This window comes from Pristiophorus japonicus, chromosome 16, assembly GCF_044704955.1.
Source record: "Pristiophorus japonicus isolate sPriJap1 chromosome 16, sPriJap1.hap1, whole genome shotgun sequence".
Taxonomy (NCBI): domain Eukaryota; kingdom Metazoa; phylum Chordata; class Chondrichthyes; family Pristiophoridae; genus Pristiophorus; species Pristiophorus japonicus.
In genome coordinates this window covers 9,257,946-9,282,521 of record NC_091992.1, presented here as the reverse complement: position 1 = coordinate 9,282,521, position 24,576 = coordinate 9,257,946, and the positions used below count along the sequence as shown (strand labels likewise).

General features: G+C 47.8%; 1 protein-coding gene across 2 annotated transcripts in view; it reads left to right on the top strand.

Annotated features, from left to right (window-relative positions):
* dph1 (diphthamide biosynthesis 1) overlaps positions 1-24,576 on the top strand; it is a 717,385-nt gene that overhangs the window by 589,833 nt on the left and 102,976 nt on the right. For both annotated transcript variants that reach the window (XM_070856970.1, XM_070856969.1), the window contains exon 9: positions 21,520-21,620. In XM_070856970.1, the coding sequence (XP_070713071.1) occupies positions 21,520-21,620 (101 nt within the window). The remainder of the gene's footprint in view (positions 1-21,519; positions 21,621-24,576) is intronic.

The following is a 24,576-nucleotide window of genomic DNA, read 5'->3' as shown; positions in this document are numbered from 1 at the left end:
AGCGTGGGAGTGTGAGCATGGGAGTGTGAGCGTGGGCCAGTGTGAGCGTGGGCCAGTGTGAGCGTGGGCCAGTGTGAGCGTGGGTCAGTGTGAGCGTGGGCGAGTGTGAGCGTGGGTCAGTGTGAGCGTGTGTCAGTGTGAGCGTGGGCGAGTGTGAGCGTGGGCGAGTGTGAGCATGGGCGAGTGTGAGCGTGGGCCAGTGTGAGCGTGGGCCAGTGTGAGCGTGGGCGAGTGTGAGCGTGGGCCAGTGTGAGCGTGGGCCAGTGTGAGCGTGGGTCAATGTGAGCGTGGGCGAGTGTGAGCGTGGGCGAGTGTGAGCGTGGGTCAATGTGAGCGTGGGCCAGTGTGAGCGTGGGCGAGTGTGAGCGTGGGCGAGTGTGAGCGTGGGCAAGTGTGAGCGTGGGTCAATGTGAGCTTGGGCGAGTGTGAGCGTGGGCGAGTGTGAGCGTGGGTGAGTGTGCTGGGTCAGTGTGTTGTGCGTGTGAGTATTACGTGTGTGAGTGTGTGTGTAAGTGCCAACTTGAGACCACGGTTAATTCTGAATGTCCCTAATGGATTTTGTCTCCCCCACTCTGCCTGGCCGATTATCCCAGACATTTCTCACTCCTTGAGTAAAGAAACTCTTCCTCATAACTGTTTCAAAAGTACTTCGCGCCAAGGCTGAGGAGTGACCTGATGGAGGTCTTTCAAGGTTATGAAAGGGTTTGATAGGGTAGTCATATGGAAGATGTTTCCACTTGTGGGGGGGGGGGGGTGTGGTGAGGGAGGAATCTAAAACTAGGGGCCATTAATATAAAATAGTTACTAATAAATCCAGTTGGGAATTCAGAAACTTTTTTTTGCCCAGAGAGCGGTTAGAATGCGGAACTCGCTACCTCAGGGAATAGTTGAGGTGATTAATGTCGATGTATTAACGGCGAAGCTAGATAAACACATGAGGGAGAAAGGAATGGAAGGATGGGGTGAGATGAAGAGAGGTGGGAGTAGGCTCGTGTGGAGCATAGACATTGGCACAGACCAGTTGGGCCGAACGGCCTGATTCTGTGCTGTAAACTCAACTTTCTTTTCCCGAGTATAGGTTCATTCCAACAGAATGTTCTCGTACAATTCCTGATGAATTTAATTCTCCTGGGAAGGGAGCAGAGGTAGGGAGCAGAGAGTATGTGTGAGACAAAACCAGTTTATCATGCTTGTTTCAGTTAATGTAAAACACTACATTGTTGTAAAACCCTTGCTTAGATCTGTAATTAATCACTTTCTGCTGGCTTGCAGAGTGCGTATTTAACAGGTATGAGGCTGTCAGGCACTGTGATTATCATGCATAACACTGCATAATTAGAGGGTGTTTGACTGTTTTACCTTCAGATTCAATTTACAGGCACTTCAGATTTACCATACACTCTGGTTGATTATTTTTCCCACGGACCCATAAGATCTGCCAGTTTCTCCAAAGTAAAAGCACTGCTTGGTGTCAGCCATGGCTCAGTGGGTAGCACTCTTGCCTCTGAGTCAGAAGGTTGTAGGTTCAAGTCCCACTCCAGAGACTTGAGTGCAAAAATCTAGGCTGACACTCCAGTGCAGTGCTGAGGGAACACTGCACTGTCAGAGGTGCCGTCTTTCAGATGAGACGTTAAACCCAAGACGTTAAACGTATTTCGAAGAAGAGCAGGGGAGTTATCCCCAGTGTCCTGGCCAATTTTTAACCCTCAATCAACATTCACAAAAACAGATTATCTGGTCATTATCACATTGCTATTGTGGGAGCTTGCTGTGCGCAAATTGGCTGCTGTGTTTCCCACATTGTAACAGTGACTACACTTCAAAAGCTGTAAAGCACTTTGGGAAGTCCTACGGTCGTGGGAGGCACTATATAAATGCAAGTCATTCTTTTCTTTACTGAGTCATACAGAACAAGAAGGTGCCAGTTTCTATTGCTATGGTCTGTGAATTAGCAGATGCCCCACCCTCGCCTCAGTGCCCTGGGTCAAGGTCCAGTTCCTGATCCTTGCCACTGTGCGCCACTGTGCATGTCAGGCGAAGGGCAGGTTTGGGCTCGATTGTGATGCCTCAATGGTCAAATAGCCAAACATCATCATAGGTGGTCCCTCGAATGAGGATGACTTGCTTCCACAAGAGTTCACAGATGTTTCAATGAAGGACCCGATGTTCCAGTCCTGAACTCCAGGGGTGGAAGATGCCTGTGCGTGGATTTTTTTTAACGTGTGGTGACCATTGCACACCAGCCACCACACGGACTCGATAGAGCTAGGTCTTGGTCCAGTGGCAAGGGTTGAACCAGGACGACTTGGAGACCAGCTCTGCTGCACGGACCTAGTGCGTATACATATCGCAATGTAGGCTGGTCCATGCTGCCCCTGGGCCTTCGGCTCTTCTGGGCCCCCTACCCTCATCCTGGGCAAGCTGGCACCTGTGAGACCCAAACTGGCGTGGGCCAATGGGGTAGATTTTCACAGCGCTGTTGGACATAAAAGTGGCATTGCAGATTGTAGAAACTTGCCCAATTCCCATTTGCACTGATTTCAAGTCAGGCCTCACCTTGAGATTGTGAAAGGGGCAATATGAATAAAAGTTCTTTCATTCTTTGGTGCTGATAGTCGGTAAGGTGGGGCTGGTGGGGAGGAGGGAGGCGCGGTGGAGGGTCGATAAATATGCACTCCGGGATTTTTGAAATGATTCCGTGACCCTCTGTTGCCTGAGGGGAGTAGTGGGGGAATCGTGGCTCTGTTGGTGCTGCCCTGTCTCTGACCCGCACTCCCGGAAAACAAGGCTTCCCCTACAGGGAAGACAGGTTCATAGAGCCAGCCCAGACAATCCCACAGATAGCAGCAAGCCTTGCAAAACCACCCCTTCATGGACTCGCCCCTCCCTATCTCTCTAACCTCCTGCAGCCCTCCGAGATCTCTGCGCTCCCCCAATTCTGGCCTCTTGCGCATCCCCCACACTAGTGTGAGTTGTGTACAGGCCACCAAATAGTAGTAGTGAGGTTGGGGACAGCATCAAACAAGAAATAAGGGATGTGTGCGATAAAGGTACAGCAGTAATCATGGGCGACTTTAATCTACATATTGATTGGGCTAACCAAACTGGTAGCAATGCGGTGGAGGAGGAGTTCCTGGAGTGTATTAGGGATGGTTTTCGAGACCAATATGTCAAGGAACCAACCAGAGAGCTGGCCATCCTAGACTGGGTGATGTGTAATGAGAAAGGATTAATTAGCAATCTTGTTGTGCGAGGCCCCTTGGGGAAGAGTGACCATAATATGGTAGAATTCTTTATTAAGATGGAGAGTGACACAGTTAATTCAGAAACTAGGGTCCTGAACTTAAGGAAAGGTAACTTTGACGGGTATGAGGCGTGAATTGGCTAGACTGGCAAAGGATACTTAAAGGGTTGACGGTGGATAGGCAATGGCAAACCTTTAAAGATCATATGGACGAACTTCAACAATTGTACATCCCTGTCTGGAGTAAAAATAAAACGGGAAAGGTGGCTCAACCATGGCTAACAAGGGAAATTAAGGATAGTGTTAAATCCAAGGAAGAGGCTTACAAATTAGCCAGAAAAAGCAGCAAACCGGAGGACTGGGAGAAATTTAGAATTCAGCAGAGGAGGACAAAGGGTTTAATTAAGAAGGGGAAAATAGAGTACGAGAGGAAGCTTGCCGGAAACATAAAAACTGACTGCAAAAGCTTCTATAGATATGTGAAGAGAAAAAGATTAGTGAAGACAAACGTAGATCCCTTGCAGTCGGATTCTGGTGAATTTATAATGGGGAACAAAGAAATGGCAGACCAATTGAACAAATACTTTGGTTCTGTCTTCACAAAGGAAGACACAAATAACCTTCTGGATGTACTAGGGGACCGAGGGTCTAGTGAGAAGGAGGAACTGAAGGATATCCTTATTAGGCGGGAAATTGTGTTAGGGAAATTGACGGGATTGAAGGCCGATAAATCCCCAGGGCTGATAGTCTACATACCAGAGAACTTAAGGAAGTGGCACTAGAAATAGTAGATGCATTGGTGATAATTTTCCAGCAGTCTATCAACTCTGGATCAGTTCCTATGGACTGGAGGGTTGCTAATGTAACATCACTTTTTAAAAAAGGAGTGAGAGAGAAAAGGGGGAATTATAGACCGGTTAGCCTGACATCAGTGGTGGGGAAAATGTTGGAATCAATCATTAAGGATGAAATAGCAGCGCATTTGGAAAGCAGTGATAGGATCGGTCCAAGTCAGCATGGATTTATGAAAGGGAAATCATGCTTGACAAATCTTCTGGAATTTTTTGAGGATGTAACTAGTAGAGTGGACAAGGGAGAACCAGTGGATGTGGTGTATTTGGACTTTCAAAAGGCTTTTGACAAGGTTCCACACCAACAGATTGGTGTGCAAAATCAAAGCACATGGTATTGGGGGTAATGTACTGACGTGGATAGAGAACTGGTTGGCAGACAGGAAGCAGAGAGTCGGGATAAACGGGTCCTTTTCAGAATGGCAGGCAGTGACTAGTGGAGTGCCGCATGGCTCAGTGCTGGGACCCCAGCTGTTTATAATATATATTAATGATTTTGATGATGGAATTGAGTGTAATATCTCCAAGTTTGCAGATGACACTAAACTGGGTGGCGGTGTGAGCTGTGAGGAGGACGCTAAGAGGCTGCAGGGTGACTTGGACAGGTTAGGTGAGTGGGCAAATACATGCAGAAGCAGTATAATGTGAATAAATGTGAGGTTATCCACTTTGGGGGCAAAAACACGAAGGCAGAATATTATCTGAATGGCGGCAGATTAGGAAAAGGGGAGGTGCAGCGAGACCTGGGTGTCATGGTTCATCAGTCATTGAAAATTGGCATGCAGGTACAGAGGCGGTGAAGGCGGCAAATGGTATGTTGGCCTTCATAGCTAGGGGATTTGTGTATAGGAGCAGGGAAGTCTTACTGCAGTTGTACAGGGCCTTGGTGAGGCCCCACCTGGAATATTGTGTTCAGTTTTGGTCTCCTAATCTGAGGAAGGACGTTCTTGCTATTGAGGGAGTGCGGCGAAGGTTCACCAGACTGATTCCCGGGATGGCTGGACTGACATATGAGGAGAGACTGGATCAACTGGACCTTTATACACTGGAGTTTAGAAGGATGAGAGGGAATCTCATAGAAACATATAAGATTCTGACGGGACTGGACAGGTTAGATGCGGGAAGAGTGTACCCGATGTTGGGGAAGTCCAGAACCAGGGGACACAGTCTTAGGATAAGGGGCAGACCATTTAGGACTGAGATGAGGAGAAACTTCTTCACTCAGAGAGTTGTTAACCTGTGGAATTCCCTGCCGCAGAGAGTTGTTGATGCCAGTTCATTGGATATATTCAAGAGGGAGTTAGATATGGCTCTTACGGCTAAAGGGATCAAGGGGTATGGAGAGAAAGCAGGAAAGCGGTACTGAGGGAATGATCAGCCATGATCTTATTGAATGGTGGTGCAGGGCCGAATGGCCTACTCCTGCACCTATTTTCTATGTTTCTATCCCCAATTTCCTTCATCTCACCATTGGCGGCCGTACCTTCAGCTGCCTGGGCCCTAAACTCTGGAATTCCCTCCCTAAACCTCTCTACCTCTCCTTTAAGAAGGTCCTTAAAACCTACCTCTTTGACCAAGCACCTGTCCTAATATCTCCTTATGTGGTTCAGTGTCAAATTTTGTTTGATAATCATTCCTGTGAAGCGCCTTGGGACATTTTACAACATTTAAAGGCACTGTATAAATGTAAGTTGTCGTTCTTTATGTAGCCAAATTCTCATCGTGTTTCCCGTCTTGTGAATCGTTCCATTAAATGATGATGAGGGAGCGCGAGTCGCTCGGTTTGTGACATCATCAATGGAAAAGTCCACTTTGAGGTGGCGGGGGTGCGGGGGGAGACGGAGAGAAAGAAAATGCAAATTTGTAGTTTGTTCTTCTGTGGCATTGCGCAAGTGGAGTGGAGGCTGAATGTAATATTCGGCATGGAGGCGACATAGGGCAGCTCGTATTTAGTCCAGGGAGCGCACGTGTAAATCAGTCCCCATCATAAAGTCATGCATCGGTCCTTCCTTCTATATTTCAATTGTAAATGCCTCTGTTTGTATTTACAATGGAACTGCCTATGTAAACGTCACACTGTAACTAACAACCTCCCACCAGTGCCACGCCACAGGTAGCAAGCAGCGTTCCCGCTAGTTTTTTTTTGGTGCGCGGCCCCTTCAAGTTATGCGTGTTTTTTTCCATTTAAAATCCGGCAAGCGGCCTGCGCAGGGTCTCCAGACCGCTGCGCGGCCACCCAGCTTAACGGGAACGTTGCTAGCAGGGTGTCATTACCAATGGTCCCTGTCATTTTTTCTTTCTGTGCGCGGGCCGTTTGACTGGCTGCACAACCCATGCAAGTTTTCGCGCATGCGTGGTTATTCCCGTTGTAAGGCCAGTGAGCGGGCTGCGCGGAACCTCCTGATTGCCGCACGCCTTAGCGGAAACGTTGGTCAACACAGCGTGACAAGTTTTTATTGGCAATTTCCAGTTACAATGTGGAAATAGGGATTCATAATAGAAAAAAATTACACTGTATGTGTGTATATGTATATTCAGGATTGTTAATCTATTAGCATAATTTTAATAAGAATTTAAATTAGTAGTTTAGGCTGGAGATTTATTTTCAGTTTTGATTTGAGCAGATGCTTCATTTGGCTTCAAAAATGAGCTTTTCTTCCCGAGCTAAAGGTATTTAGCTTCCTCGCAGAATTTAATTTCATGCCTTGGTACAGAATATGTTTTAATATTATTTTCAGCTGGGCCTCCTTTGGTTTATATTCTTTGAATTTAAAATAAATCACTTGAGGGATTGCATAAAGCCCTTTCATACACACACATTCTCTCTCTCTGATTTCTCTCCCACTGTCTCTCTAACACTTGTCTTTTTTCTGTCTTTGTCTCTCGCTCTCTCCATCTTTTACTCTTTCTTTATTTCTGTTTCCTTAACCTACTCTTTGCTTACTCTCTCCCTTTTGCCCCTTGCTCGCTCCCTTTTCCCCCACTCTGTTTTCCCTCTCTCCCCTCTTCCTCGTTCTGCCCATCGTCCCTGCTCTCTCCCTTTTCCCTGTGCACTCTCCCTCTCTATCTTCTTCTTCCCTGCACTCACTCCTCCTTCCCCACCAGCTCTTCCTCATCATCCCTCTTCCCTATCTCTTTCTTACCTCTCTCCCACTTTCCTTTCTCTTTCTAGCCCTCTTTTTCCTCTTTCTCCCTGTTTCTCCTCTCTACCCCTTTTTCTTTACCCTTTTTCTCTTTCCTCTCCCTACTCATCTCTTTCTCCTCTCTGCCCCTCTTTTATTTTCCTCTCTCTCCCTCTCTTTCTGTGTCCCTCCTCACTCTGTGTCCCTCAGATATTTGGATGGTGGAGGGCCTCACTGAGACATGGCTCTGACCTTGGGCAGGGAGTGAGACAACCAGGGGCTCCATGTTGTGGCCGGTCGGGACCTCTACCCGTCTTACAGCTGGGAAGCGACGAATCACATTGCACGCGCGGCACTTGGATCATCCGTCACCTTCAGGATCTCAGTCGCTCGAGGCGTGTGCTGTATTTTCTCTGCATTACACTTGCCACAAATCAATTAGCAGCCAAGCGCTGGAAAATTCCCCTGGAAAGATGTTGCCTGAAATGAACAGGTGAAAAAACAACTTGTTTGTTGCTTATACATTCGTGACGCGCTACATTTGCAGCGTAAGTCATTAGAGTTTGAACTGCATCGGCTCCTGGGATTAGCCTCAAGGAGTTTACAACGTTTTCACTGAATCGTGTTGGGTTTTTAAAAAAAAAATGTCTGTGCCTGGTACAGAAGCCATTAAGCCTCTGTCATTCCATCTGACGTGGATGTCTGGTTCTATATGTACAACACTATGTGAAGCCAGGGGTAAAATAAAAACATCTGGTGGCTTGTCCGGCTGTGGAAGAAATAGAGGAAGTTGCCCCTCCTAGCCTTTAAAATCAAATTCCTCCTGCCCCCCTCATGCAAGGAGCTAACGCCTCCGGGGTGCGGACTCCTGCCAGGTCTGGCCATCCCGCCAGGATCAGAAGGAGGACGTAGAAAATAGGAGCAGTAGTAGGCCATTCGTCCCTTCGAGTCTGCATCCCCATTCAATATGATCATGGCTGATCCTCTATCTCAACACCATATTCCCGCTTTTTCCCCATACCCCTTGATGCCTTTTATTTCTAGAAATCTATCTATCTCCCTTTTAAATATATTCAGTGACTTGGCCTCCACAGCCTTCTGTGGTAGAGAATTCCACAGGTTCACCACCCTCTGAGTGAAAACATTTCTCCTCATCTCGGTCCTAAATTTCCCACCGCGTATCCCGAGACTGTGACCCCTTGTTCTAGACTTCCCAGCCAGGGGAAACATCCTCCCCGCATCCAGTCTGTCCAACCCAGTCAGAATTTTATATGTTTCAATGAGATTCCCTCTCATTCTTCTAAATTCGGCCAGCTTGGGCCTGTACTCATTGGGGTTTGGATGAATGAGAGGTGATCTTATTGAAACGTATAAGATTCTGAGGGGCTTGACAGGGTAGATGCAGAGAGGATGTTTCCCCTCGTGGGGGAATCTAGAACTAGGGAGCATAGTTTCAGAATAAGGGGCCGCCCATTTAAGACAGAGATGAGGAGGAATTTCTTCTCTCAGAGGGTCGTGAGTCTTTGGAATTCTCTACCCCAGAGAGTCATTGAATATATTCAAGACAGAGATAGGCAGATTTTTGAAGATAGGGGAGTCCAGGGTTATGGGGAACAGGCAGGAAAGTGGAGTTGAAGTCAAGATCAGATCAGCCATGATCTTATTGAATGGCGGAGCAGGCTCGAGGGGCCAAATGGCCGACTCCTGCTCCTATTTCTTATGTTTTTATTATGTTCTCAAGCCTGTTCCATCATTCGGCCAGGGTGGTCTCCTGGACTAGTTTCGATCGCCTGGATGGGTCGGAGAGGAATTTCCCCAGATTTTTTTCCCCAATTGGCCTGGGTTTTTATCTTTTATTGCCTCTTCCAGGAGATCAGATGGCTCCAGTTGGGGTGGAGTGTAGAATGTTGCGGTGCAGGGGGTGTCGCAGTTGTGTGGGGCGGACTGGTTGGGCAGGGTGCTCTTTACCTTTCTACCATTGTTCATTTGTAACCTTCAGGGCTGCTGACCGAGGGCCGTGCGGCTCTTTGTCGGCCGGCACAGACACGATGGGCCGAAATGGCTTCCTTCTGCGCTGTAAGTTTCTATGTTTCTTCTATTCAATTAGATCAGGGCTGATCTGCACCTCCACTCCATTTTCCCGCCTTTGCTCCAGATCCCTTGACACTCTTAAATCAATTTATCTCAATCTTGAAAGCTCCAATTAACTCCCAGCATCCACCGCCTTGTTGGGGGAGTGAGTTGCATATTTCCACTACCCTTGTGTGAAGTGTTTCCTGATTTCACTCCTGAATAGCCCAGCTCCCATTTTCAGATCATGCCCCCTTGTTCTTGATTTCCCCCACCAGAGGAAATTGTTTCTCCGTATCCACCCCATCAAATCCTTTTAACATTTTAAACACCTTGATCACAATATTCTCAACTCAAGTGAATACACGGCAAGTTTAACGACCTGTCCTCATAATTTAACCCTCTAAACCAATTTTGTGTGTTCCTCCTGTGGGCCTGGACAATGAGTGTCAATGGAGTGTTGGACCACGGTCCTGTATGGCTCAGAGACATGGACCATGTACAGTAGACACCTCAAGTCGCTGGAGAAATACCACCAACGATGCCTCCGCAAGATCCTACAAATCCCCTGGGAGGACAGTCGCACCAACGTTAGTATCCTCAACCAGGCCAACATCCCCAGCCTTGAAGCACTGACCACACTTGATCAGCTCCGCTGGGCAGGCCACATCGTTCGCATGCCAGACACGAGACTCCCAAAGCAAGCGCTCTACTCGGAACTCCTTCAAGGCAAACGAGCCAAAGGTGGGCAGCGGAAACATTACAGGGACATCCTCAAAGCCTCCCTGAAAAAGTGCAACATCCCCACTGACACCTGGGAGTCCCTGGCCAAAGGCCGCCCTAAGTGGAGGAAGTGCATCCGGGAGATGCTGAGCACCTCGAGTCTCATCGCCGAGAACGTGCAGAAATCAAGTGCAGGCAGCGGAAAGAGCGTGCGGCAAACATGTCCCACCCACCCCTTCCCTCAACGACTATCTATCCCACCTGTGACAGGAACTGTGGCTCTTGTATTGGACTGTTCAGCCACCTAAGGACTCATTTTAAGAGTGGAAGCAAGTCTTCCTTGATCCCGAGGGACTGCCTATGATGATAATGATGGACCGCGGTCAGCTGGAACCGCATCCTCCTGTCACCTGATCCCTGCACAAGCCCATTCCCAGAAGGATGTCTCCACCTGGTGCTTAGGAGTGGGAACCTCACCCATCTCCCACAACAGTGACATCACTATTCCCGGTCAGAATGACGACGATTGAGTAATTCCCCCGTCAATCATACCTGGAGACCGCACTGCTGTAAGTGACTGGGATTGATTTTACGCACATAATGTAACTATCCTCCACTCACTGTATTTTGCTGGAGAAATCACCCCGCTTTTATCGGGAAACTTTGCTGTAGTTTCGGTCACGAGTTCTGTTTGCTGTAGTTTGTAGAAACTCTTGTTTTTATGTTTGCTGAGTAAATAGAGTTTGTTTGACATAAAATAGACTGTTGAGTCCTGCCATAAGTCTCAGCCCTCCTCCAACTCATTGACTGTCACAGTAACACACAAAGTTAATTAAATAGAGATCAAGGCAACTAACCTTAAAATACTGAAGTTAAGACAACCCCCCTTCCCCCGAACAAGAGACTCAAGTTACCTTAAGACAGCACTGGCTGATATCCAAGCAATGGAATAAATACTATTAATTTTACAAGATGTCACTAATTGCCACACATTTGTCAACAAACTCCATTACCGTTGCATCATGCAACTACCAGGATTGAAGAAGGCAAACTAGATGGACCTGGGTCTTTTATCCAGCAATTCTTATGTTCCTGTTGCAGCTATTAAATAAAAAGAACAAAAAGATAGTGCCTTTCTCAACCAGAGGATGTCCCAAAGCACTTTACAGCCAATGAAGTACTTTTGAAGTGCAGTTACTGTTGTAATGTAGGAAACGCGGCAGCAAGTGTACACACAGCAAGCTCCCACAAGCAGCAATGTGATGATGACAGATCATTGGTGTTAGTGATGTTGATTGACGGATAAATATTGGTCAGGACAATGGGGAGAACTCCCCTGCTCTTCTTCACATAGTGCCATGGGATCTTTAACATCCACCTGAGAGAGCAGAGGGGGCCTCGGTTTAACGTCTCATCTGAAAGACGGCACCTCCGTCAGTGCGGCACTCCCTCAGCACTGCACTGGGAGTGTTAGCCTGGATTTATGTGCTCAAGTCTCTGGCATGGAGCTCGAACCCACAATCTTTTGACTCCGAGGCAAGCATGCTACCCATCGAGCCACGGCTGACACTGCAGGGAAATACAGACGGAAAACGGGAAGAAATGCAAGGCACTGATATAAAGGGAAGGTGTGACCATGTGATAGACGGGTTAGTCAGTCCAGTGGTTCTGGTTTTGAATGAGCAGCTGTTGGAAGCACAGAAACACAGGCCTCCTGCCGTGGGTCCTATAGTGACTTGCAGAAACCCTGCTGTAACTAGGGCAATGCGTGAAATTTAGATTTTGTTTTTAAATTTTGTTTTTTTGTGACCATGAAAGCTGCTGGATTGTTTTGACAACCCAGCTGGTCGCCCCCTACCTGGTCTGGTTTACACGTGACTCCCGTCCCACGTGACATTGAGTGGTACCCAACGCCCTGTGAGTGGGTTAGTAAGGCCATTCACGTTGTACAAGCAATCGAGGGATGGATGATAAATGCAGCTTTGCCCACATCTAAGGAGCTCATTTTAAAACAATTGATCCTAAGATACAAACTGTGACGGACAGGTAAATACCCTCTGCTCCATCCAGCTTGTCCCACACAATTGCGATACCTCATGTATGACAGCATACACACTCCACTCCACCTGAAACCATGTGATCTCCCGGGAGAGGCGATAAAAACACAAGCCGATTTGGCGGGGAAATCTGGGAAATTGTACACCGACCCATCTAAGTCGACTGATCAAAACCAGTCCAGGAGATTACTCTGGCCCTGGATTCCCTGCAGTACTTACCTTCTGTAAGAAGTGATCTCTGCCCGAGCCAGAAACAGGTCCAGCTCTTGTTTAAAGGAATTGAGCGAATCATTATCCACCGCACGAGAGGCCAACCTGTTTCAGAGGTCCACTATTCTCCGGGAATAGACAGAGGCACGTCGAAACCCATTTAGTTAGTGAAAATGTACAAGAGCCCTTTCTGTTAATTAGTTTCTGCACTGGATCTTACAACATGCTCCCCTTAACTGCAGATGATATATCCTGTTAATTGGATCTATGTCAGTTTTGCACCCATTCAGTCTCGCAGATTTACATTCCATCGCTGCCCTGTGGGGAAACACAAGCTGGATCTGTGAATGAGGCACGTGCACAATTTCCCCTCCTCCTCCCACGTCTCCTCCAACCTCTCCACCCTTTTACTGGACGCCAAGAGTAACATGCTATTTGACTACAGCGGGCATCACAGCCGATGCCAATCTTTTAATCAGGGTCACTGGACAGCAGTCGGAAGAGGGAATGCCGCTGATTATTCCCACCCCCCCCCCATTCCTCAGCTCAGTGGCACTGAGGGTAACTATAAGCCCCTCCCCCTGCCCCCCCAGTGATGCCACAGCTGGGATCAGTGCACCGTCAAAATCACAGCCTTCACGATGCTGCGGGCCCAGCTTGTAGCGTATCGGGAACAAAGTGCACATACAAGGTGAGTTTAACCACCTTCAGACTCATAGAATCATTCGGCCCATCGTGTCTGTGCCCTCCAAAACAGAGCTCACCAGCCTATTCCCACTTTCCAGCTCTTGGTCCGTTGCCTTGTGGATTAGGGTTTAAATACGATGAGTGTTACTGCCTCAGCCACCCTTTCAAGAAAGGCATTCCAGACCCCCACCACCCTCTGTGTGAAAAATGTTTCTCCTCATCTCCCCTCTAAACCTTTTACCAATTACTTCAAATCTCTGCCCCTGGTTATTGACCTCTCTGCTAAGGGAAACAGGTCCTTCCTATCCACTCCATCGAAGGCCCCTTCATAATTTTATACACCTCAATTAAATATCCCCTCAGCCTCCTCTGTTCCAAAGAAAACAATCCCAGCCTATCCAATCTGTCTCACCCGTTTCACTAATTAGCGGCAGTTTGAATGTTAACGAAGGGTGAAGGACGGGCGTTGGCGAATCGGCTGCGTGTTTTGCACCGGCTCTGATCTGGGAAAGGAACTCAGGCGGGGTGTAAACAGGCCTGCGGATTCGCCGTCAGTAATTTGTGCCAAGCGGCGAGCGTCACAGTGACCCTGACCCCCAACACTGTGTTTCTGAAGCAGTGCACGGAGCAGCAAGGCTAGACGAGTGAAGGACAAGGCTGAATGTCAAATCCATTAATCTCCCAGCTTATTCTCAGTGTGGCGACACACTGCACACTAAGCCCCTTCTTGCTGTTCAGTTGCACTGTGAAGACTTTCGCATTTCACACCCGTTCTCTCAGCCTTTTGCAAAGAAAATTCCGTACTGAATACTGGTGAGGTCGATGGTTCCTCTGGGGAGTACAGCTAGAGCCAAGTCCATGGCACCAGGGGTGGCTCAGCTGTACAGGGGGGTGGGGGGGACAGATCAGGAAAGCAATAGTGATAGCAGATTCAATAGTTAGGGGAACAGACAGGCGTTTCTGTGGCCGCAGACATGACTCCAGGATGGTATGTTGCCTCTCTGGTGCCAGGGTCAAGGGAGTCACTGAGCGGCTGCAGGACATTCTGAGGGAGGAGGGTGAACAGCCAGAGGTCGTGGTCCGTATCAGTATCAACAACATCGGTAGAACGAGGGATGAGGTCCTGCAGGCAGATTTAAGGGTTTAGGAGAGAGATTAAAAAGCTCCGATTACTCCCGGTGCCACACTATACAAATAGGAGGATAGAGCAGATGAATGTGTGGCTGGAGAGATAGTGCAAGGAGAGAGGGCTTTAGATTCCTGGGACATTGGGACTGGTTCTGGGGAGGCGGGACATGTACATGCCGGACGGGTTGCACCTCAACAGAGCCAGGATCAATGTCCTCACGGGGAGGTTTATTAGTGCTGTTAGGGAGGGTTTAAACTAATTTGGCAGGGGGATGTAACATTAGAAAGAAGCACAAAGGATTGGGAGAGACTGATAGCACTAGCGTAATAAATAGTTCAGTATTAGGTGGGGTCAGACAAAGTGAGAATACAAGAAGGTCTAAAATAGCTTTACAGTGCATTTGTGTGAATGCACAAAGTGTGCTCAATAAGGTTGGTGAGCTGCAGGCGCAAATAGTTACACGGGAATATGATGTTGTGGCGATAACAGAGAACTGGCTCAAAAAAGGGCAGGATTGGGTACTAAATATTCCTGGATTTAAGGGGGCCAAAATTGCACCCCCCCACCCCCCCCCAGCTGAAAATGAGGCGCACCTAGCGTGTTTCACCTGTTTTTACCGCAGAGGTAGATGTTGTGGCCTCTTGCACGAAATTCCGCTCTTTGACTTTTTTTTCGAGTGGCCCGGAATTCGGTCAAAGTGCGGTGGTGAGTGGAGATTCGGTAGGTAGAGGGGCGGAAATGGATGCCAGGCTGCCTGTTGGCGGCCCGGCCGAACCCCGGGGCATAGTTGTCGGCCCGAAATGCAGCTGACAAAAAAAAAGATGGTGGCCGCAGTAGTAGGTTCTCCCCTTTAATGGCAGCCGTGCCGCCATTTTAGAAGCGCTCCAAAGCACAGTGCACCGACAGAAAAAAGCTGTCAGTGGCATCGAGCGGTGGGAGCAAGATTTTCTGGGCGGAATTTCACGTTCGGTGGGGGGCCACATTGGCGATGCACGCTCTGTTGATGCACGTAGGACAGATTGGCAGCAGCGGAGCGGTTGGTGGGGGGGTGGGGGGGAGCGGGAGAGCGGGTCGCTGCCCAGATACCGCAGGAGTGGAATTTTCAAAATGGCAGCCATTCCACAAAACATCAGCGGCCGTTGCACTCTGCAGCATGGCCGCCGATATCAGGCGGTAACAGGCAAAGTTTCAACATTTTCAGATGACGCAAAACTTGGAAGTATAGTGAATAGCGAGGAGGGTAGTGAGATTTCAAGAAGACATAGGCAGGCAGGTGGAATGGGCAGACCCGTGGCAGATTAAATTCAACACAGAAAAGTGCGAAGTGATACATTTTGGTAGGATGAATGAGGAGAAGCAATATAAACAAAAGGGTACAATCCTAAAAGGGGTGCAGGAACAGAGACCTGGGGGTATATGTGCACAAATTGTTGAAGGTGGCAGGGCAGGTTGAGAAAGCGGTTAAAAAAGCTTACGGGATCCTGGGCTTCATAAATAGAGGCATAGAGTACAAAAGCAAGGCAGTTATGATGAGCCTATATAAAACACTGGTTCGGCTTCCACTGGAGTATTGTGTCCAATTCTGGGCACCGTACTTTAGGAAGGACGTAAAGGCCTTAGAGAGAGTGCAGAAAAGATTTACAAGAATGGTTCCAGGGATGAGGGATTTCAGTTACGGGGATAGACTGGAGAAGCTGGGGTTGCTCTCCTTGGAGCAGAGAAGGTTGAGAGGAGATTTGATCGAGGTGTTCAAAATCATGAGGGGCCTGGACAGAGTAAGATAGAGAGAGAAACTGTTCCCATTGGCGGAAGGGTCGAGAATCAGAGGACACCGATTTAAGGTGATTAGCACAAGAATCAAAGGCGACATGAGGGAAAATATTTTTACGCAGCGAGTGGTTAGGATCTGGAATTCACGGCCTGAAGGGGTGGTGAAGTGAGATGCAATCATGGCTTTCAAAAGGGAATTGGACAAGTACCTGAATGAAAGAAAATTGGAGGGCTATGGGGAAAGGGCGGGGGAGTGGGACTGGCTGAAGTGCTCTTGCAGAGAGCCGGCATGGGCTCGACGGGCCGAATGGCCTCCTTCTGTGCTGTAACCATTCTATGATTCTAAAATCCTGTGATGCATACCCGGACATTTAGCCCATTCCACCATGAGCCCTTCTCCCCTTCCGTTTCCTCAAACCCTCCGGTGTCGGTGAGGGGGTAGGGGGGAGGGCAGAAGGTGTTGGGGGCGGGGACTCTGCCAATCACAGCACATTAACAATATAAAGGAAGTTGTCCCCAACAATGTTCTGTCTAATCTTTTTTGGGTGCGGGGCCCAGTCGATTCTCCGCAGTTTTTCCAATTGTAAAGCCAGCAAGCGGCCTATGTGCATGGGGCCTGCGCAGCCTAACACAGACATTGGTCTCCACTGCTGACCAGGGTCTAGCCATCCCGGAAGCAGATGGACCCAGGCAACACCTCCCGGCAGCACCCTGCTGAACCTGGAAGAGGGCAGGCTTTGATTCCCAGGTCACAGGTCTCTGCCTCAGTGCCTTCCCATCAATATGCAAGTGACTGTCAATAAATCAGACAGATATTGCCTCCCCGACCTTTCCATAACACAGGCAGAAGTGACGAATGGGCAGCATCGTGCTCTGCAATCACAGGACACTTTTCCTTCATCTACCTTCCGAATTCATGTGTGGTGGCTGTTTTTTGGCACATTGCTGAGATGTCAGTGGCATCTGCCTCAGTGTCGAGCACCTCCCGCGTCAGTTGGACGCAGAGTAAAGCTTCCGCTGCTTTGCCAGAGCGACATTTCCGTTTCCCAGGCCTCTCTCTCGGCGAGAGAGTGGTGGATTGTGGGCCCTGCTCTGCTGCAGATCCCCTTTCCTCCCCCTTCAGGAGCGAAGGTCAGCTCCTCTGCAGAATCACTTCACGTCACATCCCTCCAGTGAGCGGAAGACCGCGCTGGGTTTGAACCCGGAGCTCGGGCTGCGGGTTACCCCACCGTGCGGCCTCACATCTTTCCGTCTCCTGTTTCCTGTCCGCGTTTCATCCTGTCAATTCTGATTTACTGCCAACTCCTTAGCCTTTGGCGACTGCCTCACCCTAATCTACTCGGCACTTGTAGTCTCCCAAGCCCTCCGGCTGTAAGGAGGTGAGTCACACTTTGTCTTCAATTAGTCTCGTTGCATCTATCACATTCCATGGCTGCATATTCCACACACCTGCCACCTTTGGGGACAGACTCCAAAGACTCGAGCACACAACTATAGGCTGATACTGCAGTGCAGTACTGAGGGAGTGCTGCACTGTTGCGGGTGCCATTTGTCGGGTGAGACGTTAATGTAAAAGATCCCATAGCACTATATTTAAGGAGAGCAGGGAAGTTATTCCTCGGTGTCCTGTGGCCATTATTTATCCCTCAATCAACATCACTAAAACAGATTATCTGGTCATTATCACAGTGCTGTTTGTGGGAGCTTGCTGTGCGCAGATTGGCTACCGTGTTTCCTACATTACACCAGTGACGACATTTGAAAAGTACTTCATTGGCTGTAAAGCGCTTGGGGAAGTCCGGTGGTTGTGAAAGGCGCTATATAAACGCAAGTCTTTCTTTTCACCCGTTTCTTGTTTGGCCCCACTCTCCCATCTCTGCCATCATTATTATTATGCTATCCTGTTCTCTCTTAAAATAAAGAATTTATCAAGCGTCCCCCCATTGTCCATTCCCCCCACAGTTTTTAATGCACGCAGTGTGTCTTATAAATTGTCTCACTCTCAGGAGAGTAACCTGGTCCCCTTCACTCAGTCCGCATAGCAGCTCCGAATCGTCCAGCTGATTCCCCACAGCTCTCTTCCTTGAGTAATTAGAAGCTTTTAAGCTTGCAATTAAGGGGAAACTAGATATTAACACACCAGGGAGAAAGGAATAGAAGGTTAAGCTGATTGGGTGATGAAGGAAGGTGGGAGGAGGCTTGGTATGGAGCAGAAATGCCGGCATGGAGCAGTTGGGCCGAATGGCCTGTTTCTGTGCCGTTAAAATCCTGTGTCGTTCTCGAAGATAAGTCAGAACTGGATTTTTTTTTTAATGATATCTAAATTGCACACACAAATCGTGGATATAAATGGCCCAATCGTCTGAATCAAATTAACAATAAAAATAGGTTGCTAGGTCCTGTTCACTGACCTATATACAGTATTGTAGGCGATGCTTAATTGAAATTGCTTGGTGAAAATAAATGAATGACGATTAACTGTCAGTTTCAATAGAGCAGAGATGCCGTCCCGTGTCTTGTTTCCATTAAGTTCTTAATTTATTTTGCCTCATTTGGCCTAGTAGTGCCTTTCTTTGCAATGTTATTTCTTCTCTTCATCCCCCCACTGTGCCACATTACATCTCCGTTTGCCTACATTACAATAACATTTCACAGGTAATCCATTGGCTCTGAGGTGCTCTGAGACGTCCTGAGGATATGAGGAAGCACTATATGAATGATATGTGATTCTCATTACATCCCTGGTTGTAATGTATGCATGCGTGAGCATGCTCACAGGTTTATTAGAGCTGTTGAGTGGGAGTGGCTCAGCCAGTCACGTGATGTTCACAAGACTCAATAAAACCCCAGGCAGTTGGGTTCGGGGGATCCACGATGAGGCAGGTGGTTGTGAGCCTGGTGGATGAACTGGTAATGTGTCGAGTGATTGTTGAACCTTTGTTAATAAACCAACTATTTCTTAATAGCAATGTGTTGCTATTAATTCTTAAGCAAATAACCCATGAAGCAAATACATTACACCAGTCATTTCTAAATGCTAGTTCTTTCACCGTAAGGGTTGGATTGTTAAGAAAAAGAGAAAGACATATTTTTATATAGTACCATTCATGACCTCAGGTCATCCCAAAGCGCTTTACAGCCTATTGAGTACCTTTTGAAGTGTAGTCACATAGAAACATAGACAATAGGTGCAGGAGTAGGCCATTCGGCCCGTCGAGCCTGCACCACCATTCAAAAAGGTCATGGGTGATCATTCCCTCAGTATCCCTTTCCTGCTTTCTCTCCATACCCCTTGATCCCTTTAGCCGTAAGGGCCACATCTAACTCCCTCTTGAATATATCCAATGAACTGGCATCAACAACTCTCTGCGGTAGGGAATTCCACAGGTTCACAACTCTCTGAGTGAAGATGTTTCTCCTTATCTCAGTCCTAAATGGCTTACCCCTTATCCTTAGACTGTGTCCCCTGGTTCTGGACTTCCCCAACATCGGGAACATTCTTCCTGCATCTAACATGTCCAGTCCCGTCAGAATTTTATATGTTTCTATGAGATCCCCTTCTCAACTCCAGTGAATACAGGCCAAGTCGATCCAGTCTCTCCTCATATGTCAGTCCTGCCATCCCGGGAATCAGTCTGGTGAACCTTCGCTGCACTCTCTCAATAGCAAGAACGTCCTTCCTCAGATTAGGAGACCAAAACTGAACACAATAATCCAGGTGAGGCCTCACCTAGGCCCTGTACAACTGCAGTAAAGACCTCCCTGCTCCTATACTCAAATCCCCTAGCTATGAAAGCCAACATACCATTTGCCGCCTTCACCGCCTGCTGTAACTGCATGCCAACTTTCAATGACTAATGTACCATGACACCCAGGTCTCGTTGCACCTCCCCTTTTCCTTATCTGCCGCCATTCAGATAATATTCTGCCTTCGTTTTTTTGGCCCCAGAGTGGATAACCTCACATTTATCCATATTATACTGCATCTGCCATGCATTTGCCCACTCACCTAACCTGTCCAAGTCACCCTGCAGCCTCTTAGCATCCTCCTCAGAGCTCACACCGCCACCCAGCTTGGTGTCATCTACAAACTTGGAGATGTTACATTCAATTCCTTCATCTAAATCATTAATAATGTATATTGTAAATAGCTGGGGTCCCAGCACTGAGCCCTGCAGCACCCCACTAGTCACTGCCTGCCATTCTGAAAAGGACCTGTTTATCCCGACTCTCTGCTTCCTGTCTGCCAACCAGTTCTCTATCCACGTCAGTTCATTACCCCCAATACTATGTGCTTTAATTTTGCACACCAATCTCTTGTATGGGACCTTGTCAAAAGCCTTTTGAAAGTCCAAATCCACCACATCCGCTGGTTCTCCCTTGTCCACTCTACTAGTTACATCCTCAAAAATTTCCAGAAGATTTGTCAAGCATGATTTCCCTTTCATAAATCCATGCTGACTGTTGTAATGTAGGAAATGCAGCAGCCAATTTACCACAGGGTCCCACAAACAGCAATGTGATAATGACCAGATAATCTGTTTTAGTGATGTTGATTGAGGGATAAATATTGGCCCAGAACACTGGGGAGAACTCCCCTGCTCTTCTTCGCACAGTGCTGTGGGATCTTTTACGTCCACCTGAGAGAGCAGACGGGGCCTCGGTTTAACGTCTCATCCGAAAGACAGCGCCTCAGACAATGGAGCACTCCCTCAGTCATCATCATCATCATCATAGGCAGTCCCTTGGAATCGAGGAAGACTTGCTTCCACTCTTAAAATGAGTCCTTAGGCGGCTGAACAGTCCAATACGAGAGCCACAGTACCTGTCACAGGTGGAACAGATAGTCGTTGAGGGAAAGGGTGGGTGGGACAGGTTTGCCGCGCTTGATTTCTGCATGCTCTCGGCGATGAGACTCGAGGTGCTCAGTGCCCTCCCGGATGGACTTCCTCCAATTAGGGCAGTCTTTGGCCAGGGACTCCCAGGTGTCGGTGGGGATGTTGCACTTTTTCAGGGAGGCTTTGAGGGTGTCCTTGTAACGTTTCCTCAGCCCACCTTTAGCTTGTTTGCCGTGAAGGAGTTCCAAGTAGAGCGCTTGCTTTGGGAGTCTCGTGTCTGCCATGCGAACGGTGTGGCCTGCCCATTATCCCTTGCACTGCAGTACCAGACCCAATACACTACTGTACCTGTAACCCAGCACTTGGTGTCGCTGGGACCTACACAGAGCAGAAGGCCCCTCTTGGATTGGACCCTGGTCGGTGCTGTTAGTTGATTATAGCTGGGACGTGTTGCACTCTGCCTCGACAAGAGGTCCTGCAACTGATCCCTACCCTGCAGTACCGCCCCAACCTTACCTGCTTACCTCCCCGAAAGTAGGCATGTGGATTTTGGGCATGTGACTGTGACCTTGCCAGCATCACCAACAGCATCTTGTGATTGGGAGGAGAGGGAAATGTCTGCCAAGCTCATGGTCACACCTCCTAATGTCTCCTTCTTCGGCTTGGCATCGGCTTTTGCCAGATTATGCTCCTGTGAAGCCCCGTGGGGCGTTTTCCGGCATCATAGGTGTAAGTTGTTGTTAAAGGTGCTATATAAATGTCGTCGTTGTACAGCTGCTGCCCGTTTATTTGACTCTTCTTCCATTCCTGTCTTGCAGCATTTGGAGTCTCAACTCCAGGCTCTCAAAGTGCCGTACATCAACGTCCTGTTATCCGAGATCTTTCCAGACAAACTCCGGCTTTTCCAGGAGGTGGATGCGTAAGTACAGCTGTCTTTACCGTGCATACCAACGGCTAGACTCATTAGGCAGGCCATGCCAGAGCAGAGGCTGTGTCATTTTAAAGGGCAGCAGTTCCCAGACTGAAACACAACTTGCATTTCTATATTTCACCAATGCTTCTCATGTCAAAGAACATCGATGAGCAATTTACAAGAGACAGAGGATGTGCTGAGCAGGGATCAGAAATAAATCATGGTCAAACAGAGAGATTTTAAGAGCCTTTTGAAGTAAGTGGAGACAAAAAATTTGCTTTCTTATAGTGCTTTTCACGACCTCTGGACATCCCAAAACAATTTACAGAAAATGAAGTACTTTTTGAAGTGTAGACACTGTTGTAATGTCGGAAACTCAACAGCCAAATTGCGCACAGCAAGCTCCCACATACAATATTGTGATAATCGCCAGATAATCTGTTTTGGTGAGATTCAATAGTAACTTTCAAAAGGAAATTGGATTTATACATGCTTGAAAGGGGAAACATTTACAGGGCTATGGGGAAGGAGCGGGAGAGTGTGACTGATTGGAGAGCTCTTTCAGAGAACCGGCACAGGCACGATGGGCTGAATGGTCTCCTCTAGTGCTGTAGAATTCTATGATTGAAACTGAACCATCCAGGCCAGGTGGGGTCCCAGGATCAGTGGTGGGTTTGAGATCTCATCTGGGACATAACAGTAAGCCTGTGTGTGTCTGGGTTGGGGGGGGCAGTGGTCTGGGTAAATCAGCCTGGGCTCCTGTTGTTGATGAATAATCAGTGAACTCTGGTTACCAACCCTACCACCAGTGAAAACAGTTTTGCTTTATTTACTCTGTCAAAACCCTTTGTAATTTCCCTCATTTCCCCGGTATCATTCTAGTAACTGGGTCACAGTTATCCACAGAACAGGCACAGGGCCGTTAAACAATGCTGCTTATTGTCCAGATCAGACGCTGTTCATCATTATTAAAATCTCAGCCATATCCCATGTCACATCTTCCTGATGTTGCGGTATCGATTGCAGAATGTCTGAATTTCAATGATAACACAGCGAATGAAAACATTGTAAATCTTCCTACAAGCAGCAGAACCCTCCAGCTTTGTCTTTATTTTGCCCCCAGTTACGCAGACAATCTTACAGCACAGAAGGAGGCCATTCGGCCCACTGTGCCTGCGCTGGCTCTTTGTAAGAGTTACGTGATTTTCTTTGGCAGCAGCTCCCAAATTCGCTAACCTCCAGCAACATCCAGGGCAGCAGTCGCTTGGGAACACCACCACCTCCATGTTCCCCTCCAATTACCAAAACTCCCTGCATTCTGGGAAGGTTCCAGCGGATTGGAAAACTGCAAATGTAACGCCCCTATTTAAAAAAGGAGGCAGACAAAAAGCAGGAATCTATAGACCAGTTAGCCTAACATCTGTGGTTGGGAAAATGCTGGAGTCCATTATTAAAGAAGCAGTAGCAGGACATTTTGACAAGCAAAATTTGATCAGGCAGAGTCAGCATGGATTTATGAAGGGGAAGTCATGTTTGACAAATTTGCTGGAATTCTTTGAGGATGCAATGAACAGGATGGATAAAGGGGAACCAGTGGATGTGGTGTATTTGGACTTCCAGAAGGCATTTGGCAAGGTGCCCCATGAAAGGTTACTGCACAAGATAAAAGTTCATGGGGTTGGGGGTAATATATTAGCATGGATGGAGGATTGGCTAAATAACAGAGAACAGGATAAATGGTTCATTCTCTGGTTGGTAACCAGTAACTAGTGGGGTGCCGCAGGGATCAGTGCTGGGACCCCAACTATTTACAATCTATATTAACAACTTGGAAGAAGGGACTGAATGTAATATAGCCAAGTTTGCTGACGATACAAAGATGGGAGGAAAAGCAATGTGTGAGGAGGACACACAAAATCTGCAAAAAGACATAGACAGGCTAAGTGAATGTGCAAGTATTTGGCAGATGGAGTATAATGTCAGAAAGTGTGAGGTTATGCACTTTGGCAGAAAAAAAATCAAAGAACAAGTTATTATTTAAACGGAGAAAGATTGCAAAGTGCTGCAGTACAGAGTGACCTGGGGGTACTTGTGCATGAAACACAAAAGATTAGTTTGCAGGTACAGCAAGTGATCAGGAAGGCCAATGGAATCTTGGCCTTTATTGCAAAGGGGATGGAGTATAAAAGCAGGGAAGTCTTGCTACAACTATATAAAGTATTGGTGAGGCCACACCTGGAATACTGCGTGCAGTTTTGGTTTCCATATTTACGAAAGGATATACTTGCTTTGGAGACAATTCAGAGAAGGTTCACTAGGTTGATTCTGGGGATGAGGGGGTTGACTTATGAGGAAAGGTTGAGTAGGTTGGGCCTCTACTCATTGGAGTTCAGAAGAATGAGAGGTGATCTTAATGAAACTTATAAGCTTATGAGGGGGCTTGACAAGGTGGATGCAGAGAGGATATTTCAACTGATGGAGGAGACTAAAACTAGAGGGCATAATCTTAGAATAAGGGGCCGCCCATTTAAAACTGAGATGAGGAGAAATTTCTTCTCTGAGGTTTGTAAATCTGTGGAATTCGCTGCCTCAGAGAGCTGTGGAAGCTGGGACATTGAATAAATTTAAGACAGAAATAGACAGTTTCTTAAACGATAAGTGGTTATGGGGAGCGGGCGGGGAAGTGGAGCTGAGTCCATGATCAGATCAGCCATGATCATATTCAATGGCGGAGCAGGCTCGAGGGGTTGTATGGCCTACTCCTGCTCCTATTTCTGATGTTCTTATGTAACTCACACACCATCCATCCCAACTTAGAAATATATCGCCGTTCCTCCATCGTCGCTGGGTCAAAATCCTGGAACTCCCTCTCTAACAGCACTGTGGGAGCACCTTCACCACACGGACTGCAGCGGTTCAAGGTGGCGGCTCACCACCACTTTCTCGAGGGCAATAAGGGATG